This window comes from Toxorhynchites rutilus, chromosome 3, assembly GCF_029784135.1.
Source record: "Toxorhynchites rutilus septentrionalis strain SRP chromosome 3, ASM2978413v1, whole genome shotgun sequence".
In the NCBI taxonomy this organism is placed as follows: Eukaryota; Metazoa; Arthropoda; class Insecta; order Diptera; family Culicidae; genus Toxorhynchites; species Toxorhynchites rutilus.
Genome location: NC_073746.1, coordinates 318,357,559 through 318,379,576, shown reverse-complemented (window position 1 = coordinate 318,379,576; position 22,018 = coordinate 318,357,559). Strand labels below are relative to the sequence as shown.

The following is a 22,018-nucleotide window of genomic DNA, read 5'->3' as shown; positions in this document are numbered from 1 at the left end:
TCCTACGTCACAAAATTAATGCCATATAATTTTCCATCCCTGCCCACTCTTAATCCTTATTTTATATGAATTGAAGCCTTATGCGAATTTCTCACTACTTACAATATTGCTTAATTTTTGAATAGGGGGTCCAGGATAACCCCCTCAAATGTAAATTAATTGCTTGTTTCTCTTGGATGGAGTATGCGAAGCGATGCGATACAACCACACTGATGTAAAGTTTTGACTAGGATAATCGCCTTCGAAGCAGAGCCGGAATTTTTATGCCGGCTGGTTGACTGGAGAAATACATGATGTGTGGCTAACGATATAATCTTTCCCTTCCCTTTCTTTCTCATTTGCTTTGGAGCAATTCCAAATGAAATCGTCCTTAAAATGCAGATTTTAAAAACATATATTTCTGATTTCAATGAAAGTTTGTATTCCGTTTGGGTTGGAATGTATATGAGTTTTCCACAGCAATTGGGATTTTTATGACTCAAGTGTAACTTTTGAAACGGGCGTATCGATTTTAGTAAGAGAAATCTTTGATAATTTATATTTCAAAAACTATGAGTCTTATGGAGATAGTGTCTTAGAAAGAGTTATAGTGTGTTGATGTTAAAATGTGAAAAATTATACTCTGAAAAAAATTAGAAAAAAAAAATCTTTAATTTGCAATATCTAAAATATGTATTTTTAAATTTATTCTTAATTTTTTCATATAAAATAGTTCATGACTTCTATTTTACCACATGTGTTTTTCGGAAGATTAGTTGAAGTAAGTAACTAGGTGTCTTGGTCGACTGCGACTGCGATGTATCGTCTTTATAGATGTTCAAAAGCCTAATGTTATCCTACGCCAACTATGCAGTCGTATTTGAACCATTCAACTATGTAATTAGAACTTGAAATGCTTTTCATACAAATTCGCTTCTTTTTAAACGGTTTTATTTAGCTTGCCCTGTAATCTGTTTGTATGTTTGTAACGTGTAACGTGTTTGTCTGTAGCGCTGACCCACATTAATAGAAATTTGACCCCCTTCCTGTTGAGCGATTGATCTGAAATTTGGAAAACACCTTTATCTCTGTAGTCATTATAAAACTGCGTATTTCATGATCTTGAAAATCCAAGATGGCGGCCGCTACAAAATGGCGGATCACATATTTTCTCAAAACCTCATCAATATGGGTTTTCCAAAACCCCATCAATATGGGTATCAAATGAAAGGGCTTGACTAGTAGAATACGGTTATTTAAGAAAAATTCAAATCCAAGATGGCTGCCACTACAAAATGGCGGACTACATATTTTCTCAAGACCTCATTAATATGGGTATCACATGGAAGGGCTTGACTAGTAAAACACCGTTATTCATGAAAATTGCAAATCCAAGATGGCTGCCACTATCAAATGGCGGGCTGCATATTTTCTCAAACCCGATTAATATGAGTATCAAATGAAAGGGCTTGAATAGTAGATCACAGAAGATCATGAAAAATCCAAATTCAAGATGGCCGCAATCACAAAATAGCCAATTGCTTTATCAAACGGTTTTATTTAGCTTGAACTGTTCGTATGTATGTTTGTATGTCTGTAGGGTTGTCCCACATTAATAGAAATTTGACCAATAGGAACTGACCGAATTTATAAAATACTTTATAAATTATCTCTGCTGTCATTTTAAAACTGCTTATCTTGAAAAATCCAATTTGGCCGCCGCTACAAAATAGCTGATTCCATATCATCTAAAAAAAAGGTTGATTGAGATATGTGTATCAAACGAACGAACTTGACTTGGGGTATCACACCTCTCCTTCATTAGTCTAGGGCATTTATAAGACTAAAATAAAATCGTGGGGCACGTTGGATTTCCATTATCCACAATTAGCGATTTCGTCATATGTCCCACGATTTCATTTTAGTCTTATCAATGCCCTAGACTAATGAAGGAGAGATGTGATAACTGCTAACTGCTACTCGCCTAATTATTTTCTAGCTTTTAGTACATTATTATGTTTAATCACAATTAAACCGTTTAACTTAAAAAGTTTTTTTACTTATTTTATTTTTTCAATTGAATTTGACCCTAATACAAAGCCCAATATTGTCGAAATTGTCTTGAAACATCTTTTCGATGCTGAGCCAAATTGACGAACAGAAAATGCAATTTTCCCAAGTAAATCGACTATTCATTCGCATTGATGGCGGAATGGTGTCGACATCTGGATACGACATTAGTTTGTATGAGTTTGTTTGACATACTCTCTATCAGATTAGTCGGCCCTAAGGCAGTTTCAAATTGCTAAAACTTGTATGAAAATATTTTCTTGGCGTTATTTACCAACTAGAAGTACGTTGTTCTGAACCTTATTTCAACTATTTTCTTTGAATTGTCAGATATTCTCACCAAAACTTACCATTATAATATAAATTTATCTTTAAATAAAATTTTTGTATAATATATTTTTCACTACTATCAAGCAAAAATGATTTACATTTACACAGATTACTAATTTGATTTGGGAAAAATAATTTTCATTCATAATTTTTATTTCAAAAGTGTGTTTATTTCTTCTGCAAACCCATATTGTTATGCCTACTCCCCAATTCTGTAATACGAAGCTCAATGCTGTCAACGCGGATAGAACCCTCGAGTAGACTGATAGTGGGATCACTCACACCGGCAACCGTGAAAGTAGTTGCTCGGTTGTGTTGTTCACTAGTTCACTCCCGGCACTAGTTTCGATAACTAAAATGCAAACAACTAAACCTACTTGCTTGCTTCCTCGTGCCAGTCTGGCTCCGCCGACATGACGGCCCATTTGTCGTTGTCAATCGCTATCGATACCTCGCTGTAGCACTGTTTAAAGCGTTCCGACATGGTTGCTACCACTGGTACTGGCGGCAACAGGTTGACCATATGCACTTTCCTCCCAGTCTGCGCTTGGATAGAGAGATGGATACACCACAATCAACACACAAACACAGAGTTTTTCCCCGCCCGAGCGCTGGTTGACGCCAGAGCTACTCGCTCTTCATACTGACACCTAATTAAACTGTCACTTTCGACTTTCAAAACAAACTCTCGGTGAATCGCGAACAAGTGGCGCCCCCCGGCGGTGGCGGTGAAGAAAAAGCGCAAGGCAAGATTTTTCACTTCTATTGGAAAATTAATCAAACTCGCGCGAGACGTTCACGATTTCCAAAAGCGCGTTTCAGAACGAAAGCAAATCGATAGCCGCGCGTTCAAGGACTGGAGGCTGGTGGGGTTTTCCCTTCTGAATTCCGCAGCAATTGTACCGTAATCACTTAACTCTCACTCTCGGTTTGTCGGCCGCAGTGTGGGCTTATTCTATTATTACCCAAACGAAACATTTGCAAATTTTCTGTATCTGTGTCTGCGCGCGCGTTTGCGGTTTCTTTTCTTCTCGTGTCTGGCTTTGTGTTGACGAAAATACTTCGGATGACAATTGTCTGACCGTTTCGGTACCCATACAGAAGCGCAATAGCGCAAAACATCGTAAAAATAGCGATCTCTGGGAGTCCCTCGGCGCAACAAATCCTGGCGGTGATGACAGAACACGTCATACCGAGGACTCCGAAGAAGCCCATGGAACAATGGCAACAAGCGCGCGTTTGAACAAGTAGGACTAAGTTATTCCTTCGGGGAGCTTGGTAAACAGAGCAGAGAAGAGTCGTTAATCGCCTCCGCGTTGTCTACCAAAGATCCCACACCAAATCGCAACGTTGGCTAACGATCTCCCATCCGGTTCTGGTGAAAGTTGTTGTAGCTCATGATTAGAAAACATATTCTGCATAATGAATTTGGCGAGGGAAAAAATGCTAATCCGACAAAGATATATTGACTACAATATACACTCATCAAATGAATCTGGAAAGATGAGCAATTTAGATGATTTCCAGTGGTGTTTCAACGCCTACAGGGAGTTATGGTGTAATGATGAGAATCATTCCGAAGCTTGAAAATTCCAGTTTTATTTATTCTCGCTAATTTTCTGAGACAGAGTTTTGAACGAACTACAGCGCGGACTCGATTATATACAGTTTCCGATTTCTATTCACTGTATATAATCGAATCCTGTATATAATCGAGTCAAAACAAAATTTTATTGATTCATTTTTTTATGCACATATTTTTCGTTTATTGAAAATAAAAGAAGAATTTAATTTTTGATTCATCCTCTTAAAGTCAGAAAATACCTTTCTCACATGAACAAAATATTTTTTTCCAGAATCTTTCAGAAGTTCCTCCTTCTGAATCCTTCTACTCATATGTTTGAATTTTAACAATGACAGTATTACAGAACTTTTTTTTTCTCGGACTCTGTTGCCTCAAACTGGCTCTACACTAAAAAGTACGCTGCGTTAGCCAATTCTGTTGCTTCCATTTGAAAGATGAGAAAATTTAGTACAGGATATAGTAATGGAACATCTAAATTAGTGGATTTAAATAACTGTTTTAGAAGTGAAATTTTCAAAGTTAGTAATTTTTAATGTTTAATTATTAATTTTATCCCAAAAAATCATAGTAAACTTGATTATTTCTAAAAATCTAACCAAAGTTCTCAAACCATTGTTCCATGGGCTTCTTCGGAGTCCTCGGTATAACGTGTTCTGTCATCACCGCCAGGATTTGTTGCGCCGAGGGACACCCAGAGATCGCTATTTTTACGATGCTTTGCGCTCTACAATTTGTTCTTTGAAACCCAACTTGAATCTTTCTCAATTTCGCTGCAATATCGATATAAACAACTCCTGGCAAAATTCAAGCAAAATGTTCAAAAATCAAGATTTTTACCCCACTATACATATAATAGCCACTTAAATTCCACCTTAAGCTTCAAAGGTTACATTTTTTTCTTGAAACAAATCATATTTGAAATGTAAAACAAAATAAGGTACTCCGGGGTGAGTTGAAATTCGGGGTAAATTAAAACGGAAACCATAACTTTTACTAGAAATGGTGGATTGTCGTGATAAAAATACATACCCAAAAAACCCATACCCATACCCAAAAATACAAACACACTTGATGACGACCATTACCAGAATATTGGAATGCTTAACGCAATCCGCGCCTTTGTTTACTTTTCCTTGTTCCGTGGAATCAAAATAAACATTTTTGCGTGTTGACTCAATCGGTCCAAAAAAACTGATTGATTTTTTTCAAAAATATCGCCAGATTCGCATGTAATCAAATAGGGATAATCAATTGTAGTGGTATTTTTTTCAACCCTGGGGTAAGTTGAAACCAGTAAAAATCGACTATTTTCAAACATTGCTGCAGATGATGGACGTAATTTGTCGGTGATTGCTATATGAATGAATGATGATAAATTTAAAAAATAACGATCATTCATATTTCATTCCTCAGTATGTTCTACATAATTTACACAGGCATGGTACAAGCCAAATTTGTTAATTTTGCAATTAGGGGTCGTTCAAATATTACGTATCGTAATTTGTTTACTATTTTGACGTAGGACTACGTCTTTAATTTCTGTACCGGGGTGTAAGCTCAAAGTTTCGAAAACGAGAGAGTAACGCTGGACTGCAAGGTTTTGAACGTTAGAACCTCATTACCCACTGAATGGAGTGGTATAATAATCACTTCATCCGAAAGATAAAATGTCAACGATTTATGTGATTGTCACTTATTTGTCCAAAAAATCGTTTCAATAGCTTAAAAATTGCTTTGAAAGCAAGCTATTGAAATCATAACAATCAAGCTCATTGATGATGATTGGTGATCGCAATATATTCCCGAAAACGGACGCAAAATCTAGGCAATTGGAGAAACCGTCATAGCGAATACATGCAAGCTGGTTTGCTCGCTTGCATTAGTGTTTGGGAAACCATAGCAAACAAACGCAAGGCGTGAGTACTTTCACTCGTATCAGTTTCTGTTCTGCTTTCGCATGGAACAGTCATGAAAAATTGCCACATCACGACCAAAAACGAAATGAATTTTATGCAAGGTAACTTTATTTCGTTTTCACCGTGAAATGGCGCCCTCAGTTTCTATTCTGCGTATGGAGTGATCATGAAAAATCTCGTGTTATTCCCACGAAAACAAAAATGAATCATTTATCAAACATCTTCAGTTGCTTTTACAAGGCCACTCAAATTCCATCGGTTCGTTTCGGGACCACCTACAAGTTTGAAAGAGTTGAATTTTATTTTAATAACAATTCCATACTTATACTCATCCACCCACACACTGACAAGAAAATCTTTCAGCAATCTTTCAAAGTATTCATTCATTCATGCATTAAGAATTGATTCAGATTCAATTTCAAATAAATGATTACCAAGCCAACGGTAGTCATAGCGGTTATATCACAGATATAACCCACTTCTTGTTTTGTAACATGTAACAAATGGTAATTTGTATAAAAGTGTTTAAATTTAGTTGGATTCATTTCTAAACAAGTTTCCACTAGGCTTTCCCCCTACTTCCTGAGTACGTTACGTAATATTTGAATACTATTTGATTCCATAAACCTCATTAATGATCGTTTCTAGTATCTCTACTCTGACATCAAAGCGTCTAAAATAGTATTCTTGATAATATTGTTTCGAATATTAATTCCAGTATGTAGTGTCCCTTTTTGTGTGTATCAGACTACTCCCCCCACATCTCACGTGTACTAAAATCCTTTTTCCCTAATGTTTATATGTAATTCTATCAATTTAGTGTTTCATAAATCAGTTGTAGATAGCCCTAGGTGGACATTTGAATGATGTTGTATTTCACACATAATGGCATAAACCAAACATTAATTTAAAATAAAAGTTTCATCGAAATTCGAATTCTAAGTGTGTTTTATTTCAATTTACTTTCGGAATTTAAAGTTGGAAAACCCTATATATATATATATATATATATATATATATATATATATATATATATATATATATATATATATATATATATATATATATATATATATATATATATATATATATATATATATATATATATATATATATATAGATTTAATTGTAAACTCATTTAATTGAGCCCATTTGAAAACTTCAGAGTGGCTGAATCAAATGACTATTAAAACTGAATGAAGTAAAATACAAAATATTTTCTGGAGCTTTTTCATTCAATTATACCTTTCTTTTTTCACAAATGGACCCATTTTACGAACTTCTGGATTTTTCATATGGCTTCGAAATGATGGTCAATTGCTGTTCGGGATACATTCAATGTTTCTGCCATTTTCGTGTTGTGTTCAGGTTGAGTCTGCATCCTACAATTCCTACAATTCCTCGTCTTCAAATCGTTTCGATCATCATCATTTGATCATCATTGTCATTCAGATCGAAATCACCACTTTTGAATTGGTGACATAATCTTTTACATGTTTTTACTCCTGCAGCAAGTTTACCATTAGGTTCCACAAACAAACGATATGTTTTTAATTTCAAATGAAAAAAAAGGTAACGAATGCCGTAAATACTCCTTATTCGGAATGAAACTCGACATTTTTAATAGGCTGAACCAGCAAGTTGATTTTGTATTTGCAAAAGGACATTGACATATTTTTGAACTTTAATTTCAAATGGAAAAAAGGATATCTATGCAGCCCAGCTAGACAATTGAACTATTGCAACTCGCATACCTGGTAACCATGGTTCTCAAATGCTACCATGAGTAGTTTGATTATATATTCGATCAAATTTTGCAACGTTTGTTGAGAATTCGCATTCCTGGATACAAAGTGTTTTTGAAGTCACATATGATGCAACAACCATTTTTTTAAATTTTCAGTCATCTAAAAAAAGTTTGACTTGTCCGAGGTTCATACGTAGCGGCATCTTTACTGATTCAGAATCTGTTCGATTTTTAGTCTACATCGTAGGGCTACATCTTTCATTTCTGTATCGGGGTGTAAGTTCAAAGTTTCGAAAACTAGAGCGTTACACTTGGAGTGTAAGGTTTTGAACGTTAAAACCTCTTTGCCGGCTGAACGGAATGGTATGAAAATCACTTCATTCGATAGACAAAATGCCCAAGAGTTAATTGATTGTTAAATAATGACCCGAAAACTTGTTTCAATAGTTTAAAAATTGCTTTGAAAACAAGCCGCCAAACAAGAATGATCCAATAAAAATATTTCAGCTCTTCATGTAGAATCGTAAATTCAGACCTGTAACAAATGATTCAATTTGCTGATATGGGGCAAAACATACTCCAAAAAAAAGCAACTGCGGCGTAAAAGTCGTCATGTACCTTAATGCTGCTTTGTTCAAATGTAAGAAATTTATCACGCGGAAAAATCTGTACCAAAAATAACGAAAAAAATTGTACCTTTCCAGATAAATCTGTACGTGTGGCAACACTGGTCATAGCATGTGGAAACGAGAGGTTACTCAAAAGCTTTGAATGAATTTAATATATATATATATATATATATTTTTTTTTTTTGAGGTGGGCTTTTATTTTTGTCATTGCATTTTTACACACTTGAAGAATTCATGTAAGAAAGTTAACAAAATCTAACAAAAATGGCAAAACTTGTTAATTACTTGAAAGAGAAGTAGGTCATATACAATTCTATGAAATTGCGGTAGTAGTTCTTGATGAAATAGTCCAGAAAAAAGTTTAAGAGAAAATTTTTAAAGTATGCAAGGTGGGCTTTTTTTTGTACCTATCATTGTATCTAAAAAAATATACATTTTGCTAAACGTCACTCATAAGACACGTTTTTGGAGATGTTACCATTTTCGAGATTTCTATCTATTGTCGTCAATCCCATAGACGAGTTGGCGCGAAATCATGTTGCCGAAACTACCTCTAATATTCATCGGTTCAATCGTGGCGAGAGCAATCATTACGAACAGCGCTGTGTGAAGAATTTCCTTGAGTTAAATCGAACCATTTCACAACCCCCACAGGAGTCAAATGCCACTTGTGATAACCCAATATATAGGGGAAAAACCATGAAGGTCTTTGAGAATGGTGTAATGCTGAAAGCAATACCATCACTTGCACACCAAATGTGATATCTCCAGGATAAGACAAAGCGAGATCTCAAAGCTAGCATTCGTTACAGTCGTGTAAATTACAACCCTCCAGGCAATTCCCCCCCCCCCTTCCACATTCACTGGGTTCCGGGCTTTCTCTCAGCGCTCTCACGGCATTTAGTTCCCACGGGACAGAAACTTTACTTCAGCCGGAAGTTGATATTTTATTCATGGCAACGGGAGGTGCTGATAGAGACGGATGGCTGCGCGTGGGAGGATCCATGAATCCTGGCAAAAAGTTGAGCACCGAGATGGTAATTCAATATTGACCAAGTGCGAAACGAAATCTTCCGCCCGCGTTCTGCTGTTTGACCCCGTATTTTTCTCGGTTAAATTGTTTTCACCGTCGCGTTTGTGTTGTTTGTTTGGGTGGGTGTGTCGACCGTGTGGGACGATCTGTACTCTACGCTGCTGATTCTTCAGGAAGTGATTGGAAGCAAATATTCCATCCTAGAGCGCGCCTAATTACAGGTAGCTTTTCCAATGAAAATACATGATTCTTTATGAATTATTGAAAGAAACGGACGGAGATTGGAAGTGTTCATTAATATGTATTGTTTGCGAGGTAGTCACATACGCTGAAAAATGATGATATATATTTTTACGAGGCACTTGCGAATAGGTGACAAGAGACAGAAACTCATCCGTGTGAAACCATTAAAGATATACGACATAAACCGTTCGTTTCCCCACATCATTCTTGGAATGATAATAATAATAATAATCATCATCATCATCAATGTCACAACATCGCGCCAGGTTGACATCTGCAATGCGACTCTCAGTTAGCAGCTGGGTTAATTAGTCGTAGGAGCTTCAAAAAATTAGAAAAAAGGCAAATAACGAACAAGAATTTATCGCCGAGGGCGACCGGACAAACATGTTTCACTGTGTGGCACCGTCTGGCGAAGTGCATTAAAATGCAATACCGGAACTCGGCATTCCGTGTGAGCGAGAAGTGAATTCTGGAGCATTTTCGCTGCTCGATTCGTTCCAGTGTTTCGTATTCCAAGCATGACAGCACGGACGAAGCGCATTCATTCTTATTAGGGCAGATGGGGAAAAAACGGCGAAGCATCTAAAAAGAGCAATAAATTGTTATCACGGTGACAATTAAATGCATCCAATCGATAGTGGTTCGCTCTTTTGAGCTATTAATTTTCTTCTGGTGCAATTGTTGATTCGCCTCGTGTTCGTTCGAACGTGGCAAAAGAAATTGATGTTGATAAACGAGCGAAGGAAAGCTTGTTTTGGAATTCACCTTCCATAATTCTTCCCAAATAGACCTGCGGGTTGTTGTCTTGGCTTAAGCCGACTTAGGCCCGCCTCCATCAAATTGAAATTTCTCATATTTATCCACAAATTGACTTTATACCTTCATTTCCCCCACACCGCCGGCGTTCAATAATCGGCTTATGAAAAAGCCAAGAGCATGCCCTCGAAAAAAAAAAGTAAATCCGCTGGCAGAACAGGTGAGACATGACAACAGAGGGGACCATATTTTCCGCTGCGTAACATGGTCTTATGCCCGGAAGGAGGCGCGATGCGGAGAGCATCAATTAAGAAAGCAAACGAGACCTTACGATATGGCGTTCATAACACACAGGAGATAGAGACGGAAATTTTCTATCTATCCGCCGTCAGCCAGAGAAAGTACAACGCACACAGCAGAGCAGAGCAGTCTCGAGCCACGAGTTTTGTGAGCAAAATTTTAATTAACTCCGCCCCGGTTTTGAACACCTCGAAGCGCCACACGTTTCACTTCCTGGTCGCAGCGGCTTGCTGTTGGGTTGCGTCGAACAGCATCATGGCAATCGATACCCACGCTGGAAACTGGAAACACTCCGTGGTTTACTAAGTTAATTTTCTATCTATTAGTAGTTTTGAATGCTGAGATTATGTTAGTCAACCAAGCATTATCGCATAGCAACGTCGGACCACATGTTCATGGAACTGTCTTTAATTATCTAAAAAGAGTGAATTTGGAGGTTCTAACTCACCCACCATATTCCCCAGATTGCTATTTGTTCCGGTCTATAACGACGACCAATTCTAAAAAGCTGTTCCAACCTGACGAATAAATCAAAAATTAGCGAAAAATGGATCGCTTAGAACCAACCACACTTCTACCAGCTTGGAATCCGTGTATTGCCTGAGAGATAGACCAAAGTTGTGGCTTCCGATGGAGCATACTTTGAATGATATTAGTATGTTTTGAGCTACAGACGAATGCCTTATTTACCAAAAATTCCTAAACTTAAATTGACTGCGATCTATTGGCAATAGCTCATGAATCTATGCATGATGCGGGAATCAGATTTTTCATCATAGCCGCGAGCCGCAATGATTTTTTTTTCTCAAAATGTTCATAATGAAATGCATATTATACAAATTGAACTGGTACTTTTTAAAACTCACTACAGCATTTTAATTCGAGAACATTCAATTTTATAATATAAATCACGATGCAATTGGGTTCTTTCGATTATTACAAATAACTTATTACAATATTTTTCAGTCTTTTTCGACATAAAAAATGCTGAATAACAAGCGATTTTCCCGAATGATCATCAATTATTTTGTTCCTCGACTTGTTTCACAATGAAAAACATTTGCTCACAAATATATGTGGATCCAAACATAGAGCAATAATGAAAACATTTTTTCTTAGTTCAAAGAATCGTGCTTCTGGAACAAATTTAGAGTAGAAGTCCAAATGATCATGGTTATCGAATTCGTCACGCAGGTTTGAATCACAATGATTTGGTTGAGCATGTTGTGAACCAATTTACGTCTACTTTACAGGCGTTCAGATGGCTTGTGATGACCGTCAGAAAAGCTGGATCTGCCATCCATTTCTCGTTTTTGAAATTCTCACCTGGAATATCCCCATACTGTGCGTGCACATCGTCAAGAAAAGCTTAGAGACCACGAGGGTTCAATACGTGCGATCTGTTGTGTTTGAAGATTTTGGTGAAACCCTTCATAACATCCCTTGAAAACAGACTTTCTGCTATGTCCTCAACTCATCTTGTGATTGGTTTCCCGAGATAAGCTTGTGTGTAAAAGTTTTTTTTTCTCAGGGTATAACGTTTTTGACACAGCCTTCTTCAGAACTCAATCAATCCTTCACCATCCGAAAGCGTATTTGATCGAGCTGCAATTTCTTCCACAAAAATGTAGCTTGCCTTTATTCACAATACGTTTTTCTTTTCACACCGGTTTATAATTTATGCACGTTAAAAGTACATTTTGGACACATTGTCCTGGAAAACACGTCTTTCGTCAGCCACTTTTAATGAGCAAAAAGAAGCGATTGTTAATAAACTCTGAAATTGTGAATGAACTCGACTGCTTTTCAATGGTAAGCAGCAAGAACCGAATGAATTCTCTCCCAAAAATTCTTTCTCCTATGTGCTCACGCTTTCGTGCATCCTGTTCTCTCTCATAACAAAAACATAAAAAGCAATTGCTGCCGGTAGCCACAAGAATGGGGGTCTCCGTAACCTAAACGGCTGCACGTCCGCTTCCCAGGGCCTCCATTAATTGATTGGTTTTTTTCAAGGCTAGAGGCGAATGAACTTTGTAGAAAGAAAAAACAATCAAACTCACACGAGTTAAGTGCGCTACACATACACCGTCCCGTCACCGTGAAGTCAACGTGAAGGAATGAAATCTCGCGTAACTTTTGAAAAGGTCCAATGTAACATTTTCGTCAACTCGAGAAAAACGGAGTTGGAGACCCGAACATTATTTCGCGAATTGTCTTAAAAGCTATCGATCTTTATCGCTGCTTTCACCACTAGCTGTCAAGAATAACTCCGTAAAACCAATTGTAACTATCGTTCCGTGATTTGAGATTAAAGTTGAATCCTCGGAGCGAAAAATGTTACCCGCGTTTGCACATTGGACATATTACGTTGCACGATTAGAATTTGAAACTAACTAATGAACAACAATCCAAATATCAGCATTTCGTTCTAAAGACAGATTATTATTGTTATCACTCGTTGAATTGCACTGAAATCGATAACAACACCTGCAAGAAACAAATACTCAAAACAACCGAAATACGACTTCGTGTTGTTTTGACTGCTTTGTTACTTCAGACGTTTCGGGCGTCGGAGGAAAGTGGCGTCCGAAGTAACAGCCGGGTGCTTAAAATCCGAATCTGTACATTGGATATTTTTTGTATCGGCGATAAAAAGATGAAGAAGATAGATACGTAAACGATTGTTTTTGTAATGCATTCAATGATTGAAAACTAATAGCGTACATCTATTAACTCGATTTGTTTACATTTGTTACATAGGACCTTTTCAAAAGTTACGCGAGAAATGTCCAATATTCTCCCATGGGAATCGTATGGTAGCATTCACATACACAATCACCGGCAACTTCGACGTCGGCAAAATAAGTCCAAGAGTAGTTGACGGGACGGTGACGGTGACGCTGTATGTGTAGCGCACTTTAATGTGAGTGAGAGCGTGAAACAGTCCTTTTAGTACTAACGAGAACATCTATTGAAATAATTTTGTCACCATCTTCAAATCAGACTGCGGGCCGCATTAACAAGACCGGAGGTCCGAAAATGGCTACCACTGATTTATGCAGACGTATGTACTGTGTCATCAATGAACCAAGGCGCCTAGAAGTATATCCTAAGATGGGCCAACTTACTAAAACCACTCTTCAGCCATCTTGGAAGTCTACTGTGTTTTTTTGGTAAACAAAGCACAATACGCTTGTGCCCAAGCTCGCTCGTGATCAGTCTGTCTCTTTCACGCTTCAAGCAAATAATTCCCCTTCTGCTTTCTTCCATACTGTTTTCATATACCGCTAACCCTAACCAACTTAATGACAAAACGGCCTCACCTAGTACCATAGACCCGTCTTGCAATGAACATCATTAAATACACATTCAATCAACCGAACTAAAAATATCATATGACATCTTATGACATCTCGTCTTTTTTTCGTTTTATTCATTAGATGTTCATCATTCTGTAATTAAACAACAGTTTTCACGGAGTACGTTCACTGCTTAAAATGTTCATTCAACACATTCGGAATTGATACGGGAGAGTTCGACGGTTGCTTTGATATGAGCGATCCGTGTAAGTATCATCCATCGTGTATGGATGTGTTAGGAGGTGTATGTGTGTGTGCAGCTACGCTTGGAAGCAGAAAGAGAGAACATTTAAACGTCACAGTACATATTGGGCCGTAACATTCGTGCAAGGGCAGTATGTGATGGTCACCAAAAATGTCAACCGTTTACAACAATGGCCGTGAGGCATAACTCATGGGTAGACCCAGAATCAGGTGTATGAAGTGGGTTATTTCATTCGAAAATATCAGAATCAATAACGTATTCATGAATCCATTACTTGCTTGTATTACTTGAAGACTCTTTAATAATCGGTAATGATTTGTTAATTCATACTTTTACTCTGCCAATTCCGTTGTGTCATGGTCTAACAATGTTTGCAAATATACATCACAAAAAATTTGGCTAGTTCTCTTCAGCATGATTTTCTAGATCATAATCATCGATTTTGAATCAATTGAAACAATCTTTCAGCTCATCTTCTGAGGTACTGTAAAAATCAAATAACAATTTAGATTCAGATTACAGATTCATAGTTCCGATCCCGAATCTAGATTCAAATTTCAGATTCAGATTATAGATTCATATTCCTGATTTAGATTTCAGTTTCAGACTCTGGATTCAAATTTCAGATTACAGATTCAGATTCTAGATCAAGAATTCAGATTCAGATTCCTGATTCAGGTTCCAGATTCAGATTCCAGATTCAAATTTCAGATTCAGATTACAGATTCATATTCCTGATTCAGACTCTAGATTCAGATCCAGATTCCAGATTCAGATTCCAGATTCAGATTTCGGATTCAGATTCAAATTCCTAATTTATGATTTCTGATTTCTGATTTCACGCAGTAGACATTGTTTTAGCTTGAGAGTTAACTTTAAAATTTTCAAAACAGTGAAATAGTTTTCGAAGTATATATTTATAGTCGCTAAAACAACTTACCATTTAGCATCAGAGGCGAAAGAACTGAAAAGTTTAAAACCTCTATAATTCATCACGTTCGTTACCATTTAGCAATGGAGGACGAACAAAATTTCCACTTACCTGGAATGTAAATAAAAGAAAAAAAATTAGGTCAATCATTCGTACGTTTTGTAAAATCAAAACTATGAAAAACCCACGCCCCAAAAAAAAGGCATGATATACAGAAAACGACAAACGTGACGACATAGTCAAACCCCACAGACCCCACGCGGCGTCGCATTCGTGGCCCACTTTCATAATTTAATACAAAACAGAAGCACCATTACCATACACTATACATTCTTTTTTTTTTCATTGGTATCTGAGCGAGCGTCGTTTCCTTTCGGAGTAAACAATAATATCGTTGTTTTTGCGCCGCATTACAAATTCTACGGATTGCATCACAATGCGCTATTGGCAAGCAGCGGGGGCGGATGTGGCATTATACACGGGGGAGGCCCAAAACTGTATCCCTCCAGATGCGGGCGAAAAAACCGCTCAGGAGTGAACAAAAATGCACGCGCTCTGGTTGAAACCGAAAGCGGGGGAGGCGGTGCATTTGGATCTTCGTTACCGGGCGGCGTGCTTTGCAACAGCGTGCGCTACGAGGGTGAGATTTATTGATGCACGCGGGATTTTTTCCGCGGTGAAAACTGGAACCAAAACTAGCCACTGGCAGGGGCGTTCGTTTGCTCGGTATACTTGACAAATAAATCAAGCTGCCCGTCTCCCGGTCAAGGAGGATTGAAAAATGATATATGTGTATCATCCGCAGGGTATTCACATTCAAAACGAACGCATTGTTTTCATTATCCAAACATTATTCCGCCCGGTTTCGGTTTGTCCTAGATCCCTGGACCACAACAGCAACAGTGTCGCCACCGCTTTAATGTGACAATAATAGCGATTTAGCGCTTCGCTATCGCCATTCGGGGACGATGATTTATGAGTGTTGTCCAAACTCGAACCAGCTATTTACTCGCAAATGCAAAGCCAAACATCGCACCTTGCGCATCCGCACTTCCTCTTCGTCGTCAGCTCCGTCCAGGCCAGAACGTAATTATACCCACGATCCACCGGACCAATGTTAGCGACCGACGAACAAGACATTTTTAACGCGAACAGATTCACCGCCCGACCACCGAAAAAAAAATTATCTCATTTATCTCTGTCAGTGTAGCCGCTGCTACGATTGTGTGTGCGCTTGTGAATGCACCGCCACGCCACTATCGACGGCAGCGGAGGAACCGGGAATTTTTCCTCTTAGTAGGAATTATGGCGTTCGTTAGTAAAAAATTGCCACCGAAATTGGTTCGAAAAAGAACCTCCGGACCGCACCGGAGTGCGATCGAATGAATGAAAAATACGACGTTGGCAATTTTGAGGCCGAAAAGGTGCAGCCAGTGAGAGTTATCGAAAATGGCAGACTCATTGTGACGAGCCGCTTGGTTGAAAGAAAGATTTATCGAATAAAAATGTCGAGTCCGGGAACGGGTTGCTTAACATTTCTTCATGTAAATCGGGGTACAACGAGAGAGCACAATAATCGAATTAATCGTGTGGAAAAATAGCAAGGTTGCTATCCAGCTCACAAATAAATGCGGAAAAATTAATAGTCCGTTTTCCGTACCACGCTAAGCATTATATTCTCTCGGGTAACGGTTTTTTTAAAGAACCAATATAAACTCTTATGAAGCAGCTTAAAAAAATTGGAGCAAATACGTTCATTCTACAAATTGTCCGTAGAAAAATGATACGTAGGTTCTCTTTTCCCTTTTTGTGTAGCTAATACAGTGAGATGTTAAGGTGAAGGTGGAAGCTAGTCACAAATGGCTGCCACAATGGCGCTCATTTCTTTCATCTCCGTCCCTCACCCCTCGCCCGAAAATCAATACAATCATTATTTTTACGTTTAATGGGTCTATAATGTAAGTTTTAGCAACTTTAATATTGGGTAAGAAAATTGTATTGCAGAGCTCGGAACACTGCCACGGCTGCCTATGATTTCAAAAACAATAAACGGAAAAGTATTACATTCAATCAAAATGTCTCAGCCAACGAAGAGAAGGGTTAAGGTTCTCCAACGTGAATATGTGAAAACAATACGACCAACGAAGGAAAATATTGAGGAATTATCAGCATCGAGTTACTATGCGGTAGAACTTGTTAATATCAAAAGAGCCCCAATTCGCATGTGTTATAAATTTGCACATGTTACGCTCGCGTATAATCAGAATTTTACTTCATATGCAAAAATACCCCTTCTATATATTTATATTTGCAATTGACATGGTTCATCGGAACATATCGTTCATACCTTTAACTTCAGTATTGAATTGTTATTTTTTTTTTCAAATGTATTCAAAGACTCGTGTCAATGAAGCGCCACACAGTCGGATAAGTGAATTGATCTATTTACGTGTGCTTTGCTCTTCTCTCACAAACACTATTACCCCATTTTTACACGAGGGTTTACCTATACTACTACAATGGCTAGCTTCCACCTTCACCTTAACAAATTAATGTCCTAGAAGACAGAGGTGTGATACCACGAAGATTTTTTTTTTGACCAATCTCCCGTCCCGCTTTTTGCAATACGTAATTTGGGCACGACGCCTTACATCTTTTAGGAACATATTGAAGGTACAAATTTAAAAACAAAACTTCGATAGAGTCACGAAAAACGCCACGAACGAACCCAACCCGAAACAAGTGGGTCCGGTTCGAGAAAGTCGAACCAAAACAAAACGAAGTGAATTAGCGTTGACGACCAGAGTTGCCAATAATATTTTTCAAAAAACTGGAAGATGGCTCCTAAAAAACTGGATCCTGAAATCGTTTATTTTAAGAAGTTCTGCTTTTAGTTATTCAAAACATATTTTGTATCTATTCCAGTGTAGCTCATGAATAGCGAAATGAACCATTAATTAACCATTCGAGCAGATCAAAATAACGTTTCCCACCACTCGAACATTACTGCGAAACAATATTCGAGGAATTTCTATGGGTTTCAGAGGATTTCTCTCGGTAATCTTCTCAGGTTACCTGAAGCAAGACGGGTCTATGGTACTAGGTGAGGCCGTTTCGTCGCTAAGTTGGTTAGGGGAGCGATATATGAAACAGTACGGAAGAAAGCAGAAGGGGAATTATTTGCTTGTAGCGTGAAAGAGACAAACTGATCACGAGCGAGCTTCGGCACTAGCGTATTGTGTTTTGTTTACAAACAAAACACAGTAGACTTCCAAGATGGCTGAAGAGTGGGTTTAGCAAGTTGGCCCACCTTAGGATATACTTCTAGGCGCCTTGACCTGAAGATAACTCTCCTCCGTCGCGATTTAATTTCTATAAAGCTAGAACATAGCTCCGGGATGATTGTTTCTAGAGGAGTTCTCTCGGCTTCTCAGAAATACAATGTCCCTTCGAGATGGAAATTCGATATAGATGAATAACGGAATATAACGCCGGTCCGATTGATTTTAGAATTCTTCCGGTTATCTTTTCATGTTTCCCAAAGATAACTCTCCGCCGTCGCGAATGGAGTACTATAAAGCTATGAATAAAGTATTGCCGGGACGATTGATTTCAGAGAAGTTCTCTCGGATACCTTCAAAGGTTTTAATTGTGAGAAGCTCTTTTGGATTGGATGGAATGGATTTCGATTGAGGAAGATACAGCCGGTCTTATTAATTTTACAGGTTTTCCTTTACCTAAAAATAATCTTTGCCGCATGTTGTGAGATTATCGGATTTTCATTTCGTTGAAGGGTCGATTGATGTAAACGGATTACTTGGGTTTAATATTCATATCAATTAAAGTCAATGGAGCACATTGATCCTATGATCTTCTAAACTTCAGAATGAATTGGAGGACCTATAACATATAATGCTTATATAAACTCAAAGTCAGCATAGCACGCGGACTCTATGAACCATGTAGGGTTAGATTTCTTGTTATGAACATTGCACCAGTCGTTGTTTGAAATGGTAGATCAATTGGTCTGAACTTCAGCATGTTTTGGAGGACCTAGAACATATAATATGTATATAAACCTAGAACGTTGCTGCTTGGGTAGACACCACACGCTCTGCGCACTAATCGTATTGAATTCGGAAGTGTAAGCAGGAGGAAAATAACACTGAGAGTGTGTAAGAAAAGAAATATCGATCCAAGGCAAATACCTCTTTTATCGATCGAACGAATAATGTCAAAAAACGAAGTTGGTTAAGGAATAGAAAGGGTGAGGTAGGGATAATATTTATACATTGTGAATTTATTTCACATAAAATTGGTAAAACTGAAGCACAATATAAAAAACTGGATAAAACTGGACAATATTTGAAAAAACTGGAAGATTTCAAGGTTTAACTGTTTAACTGGATCGAAGAAAAAAAGCTGGAAGAATCCAGTTTAAACTGGAACATTGGCAACGCTGTTCACGACATTGTGCTTCGTGTGTTCGTGACGGCTTCGTGCATCCGATGGGACTTCGGCTTCGTGCACCCGATGGGGCGTCCACATTACATCTTCTTCTTCTTGAATGGCGTTAACGTTCCCTTGTGGAACTTTTGCCGTCTCAACGTATGCATTAACTAGCGTCATTTATTAATACTTGGTCGAGATTTCTTAAGCCAAATAACACGCCTTGAATGTATTCCGAGGGGCAAGCTCTTGAATACGCATGACCACAGTGCAAGTCGAAGGAAATTTCTTTGACGAAAAATCCCCCGGCCAGAACGGGAATCGAACCCGAACACCCGGCATGATAATGTGAGACGCTAACCACTCGGCCACGGGTCCACATTACGTAACGAACCGAATATGTCGCCTGGTACAGGCCGATTGGCATCATTCGGCAGAATGTGGACGCGCCTTAAAAGAATATAAAGATCGAGCTCACCATGGGTAGGTTGAAGCCGTTGCTGAAAATTGAAGTGACCGAGTGATTAGCGTCACACATTATCATGCCGGGAGTTCGGTTTCGATTCACGTTCTGACTGGGAGATTTTTCGTCGAAGAAATTCCTTCTGACTTGCACTGTGTCACGCGTATTCTAAAGCTTGCCATTCCAGAATACATTCAAGGCGTGTTTTTCGGCATATAAATCTCAACTAAGTACTAATCATAAAAATGACGCAGATAATACCTACGTTGAGAAGGCAAAAGTTCCACTGGAAACGTTAGTGCCATCCAAGAAGAACCAAATAAAGCCTGTCCACGTTAAATTTCGGACACTTTTCTTTCAGTGTAGTTTATGAAATATTTCACTGATCAATGAATTATTTCACTTACATGACAGTTGAAACACTCCTCTTTATTTCGTTGTCCAACATGTTTACATTCTTCTTCAGTTTGGTAAAATGGCGTCGAATCAAGTGGAAGTACGCAAACGCATTTTGCGCAAACGGCAGCAAAATACAACACTGTCGGTACGCGATCTCGCCAAAAATCTAAAACTGCCGAAGGGTACCGTGTTTAGTATGTGCAAATCGTTTGACCAGCACTTAACTGTGGATCGGAAGTTTGGAAGCGGAACAAATCGAGAAGTATGCTCCCGACAGATGGACCGAAAGGTGGTTGCCATTATTGAGAAACATCCCAACCTTTCAGTTAGAAATGTGGCTCGAAAGGTTGGAAAATCAAAATGATATGTACAAAAAAGTGAAGCAGACGCATGGACTGAAGGCGTACAATGTGAAAAAGGTGCCCTATAGTGATGGTAAGCAAAATTTCACTGTAAAAAGCCGTGCTAAGGTGCCTTACACCTAGTTTTTGCAAAAATGTTCATGCACCATAATGGACGATGAAACTTATGTTCTCGAAGACTTCAAACAGCTTCCGGGTCTCGCTTTTTATACGCTTTTTATGCCAAGGAATGCCATCGCCGAGTGTTTCCGGACCAAGAAGCAGTCTAAATTCTCCAAAAAGTACTTGGTTTGGCTGGCCATATGCAGTTGTGGCTGAAAATCCAAATCTTTCTGTCCTAACCGTCCATTTTTTTCACCGAGTATCTCCTCGATGCACGTCAGTCCGCTGCGAAAGTAGCCAAGAGAATCTCGAACGTTTCGTTCGGACTTGTGCCACTCACCGACATTCGTTTCATTTCGGACGAGCGCCGAGGGGCTTCCAAATATTCTAATTACGTACATATTATTTACCATTTTGATGTTCAAATTATATTTTATAATAATTTATTCTTTATCTTTTGAGTATGACGAGACACATAGTAATCATTTTCATTTGCTAATTAAATCATTTTTATTTACACAATTCCCATCCTACCATTCATAAGAAGCCACGACTCTCCAGCGTTGTTCTGGCCAGATTTGGCCTCTTTTACTATGCAAAATCCATCCTGGAATGGTATAATGCACGTGAGGTCAAATATGTGCCAAAAACAGCAAATTCACCGAACTGTCCAGAACTTCGCCCAATGGAAAAGTACTGGGCTCTGATTAAGCGAAAACTATTCGAAACTAAGGAGAATGCGAATGGCATTAATGATTTCAAGATGAGATGGAAAAGCACCGCCGCCAGCATATCTGAGGATACTGTACGGAACCTAATGGCAGATGTTCCCAAGAAAGTTCGTGAATTTTACAGACAACGTAATTAACATCGAAGTAAGCTTTCCTTGTTTCAGATATAAGTCTATTTAACTGAAATAAACAATCGGTTTTGTTGTATTACGTAAATTTTTGTTTTACTGGCATCATCTTGGTGTCCGAAATTTAACGTGGACAGGCTTTATAATCGACTTTGATCGAGCATACGTCAGTTGCGAGAAAGTCCGCCGCGATAACATTCGAGATGAATACTCAGTGCTATGCGAAGGAAACAAAGTCCGACATATGACCGGCTCATTTATTGTTCTCGCGAGGGCAATGATGAATCCTCAATTAACA

The 22,018-nt window shown here is 38.3% G+C and overlaps 2 protein-coding genes across 18 annotated transcripts in view; one reads left to right on the top strand and one right to left on the bottom strand.

The window, feature by feature from the left end:
* LOC129774807 (G protein-activated inward rectifier potassium channel 3-like) overlaps positions 1–22,018 on the bottom strand; it is a 302,558-nt gene that overhangs the window by 174,317 nt on the left and 106,223 nt on the right. Inside the window, exon 1 of one of the 12 annotated variants that reach the window (XM_055778783.1) lies at positions 16,123–16,279. The exons of 10 other annotated variants lie outside the window; for them this stretch is intronic. In XM_055778783.1, the coding sequence (XP_055634758.1) occupies positions 16,123–16,226 (104 nt within the window). In that variant the 5' untranslated portion in view covers positions 16,227–16,279. Of the gene's footprint in view, positions 1–2,756; positions 3,413–16,122; positions 16,280–22,018 lie in introns of those variants that run through there. One more of the 12 variants, XM_055778775.1, reaches the window with a different exon arrangement.
* The window catches only part of LOC129774809 (serine/threonine-protein phosphatase 2B catalytic subunit 3-like), a 184,329-nt gene that overhangs the window by 119,305 nt on the left and 43,006 nt on the right, over positions 1–22,018 (top strand). The gene's annotated exons all lie outside the window — the stretch shown is intronic.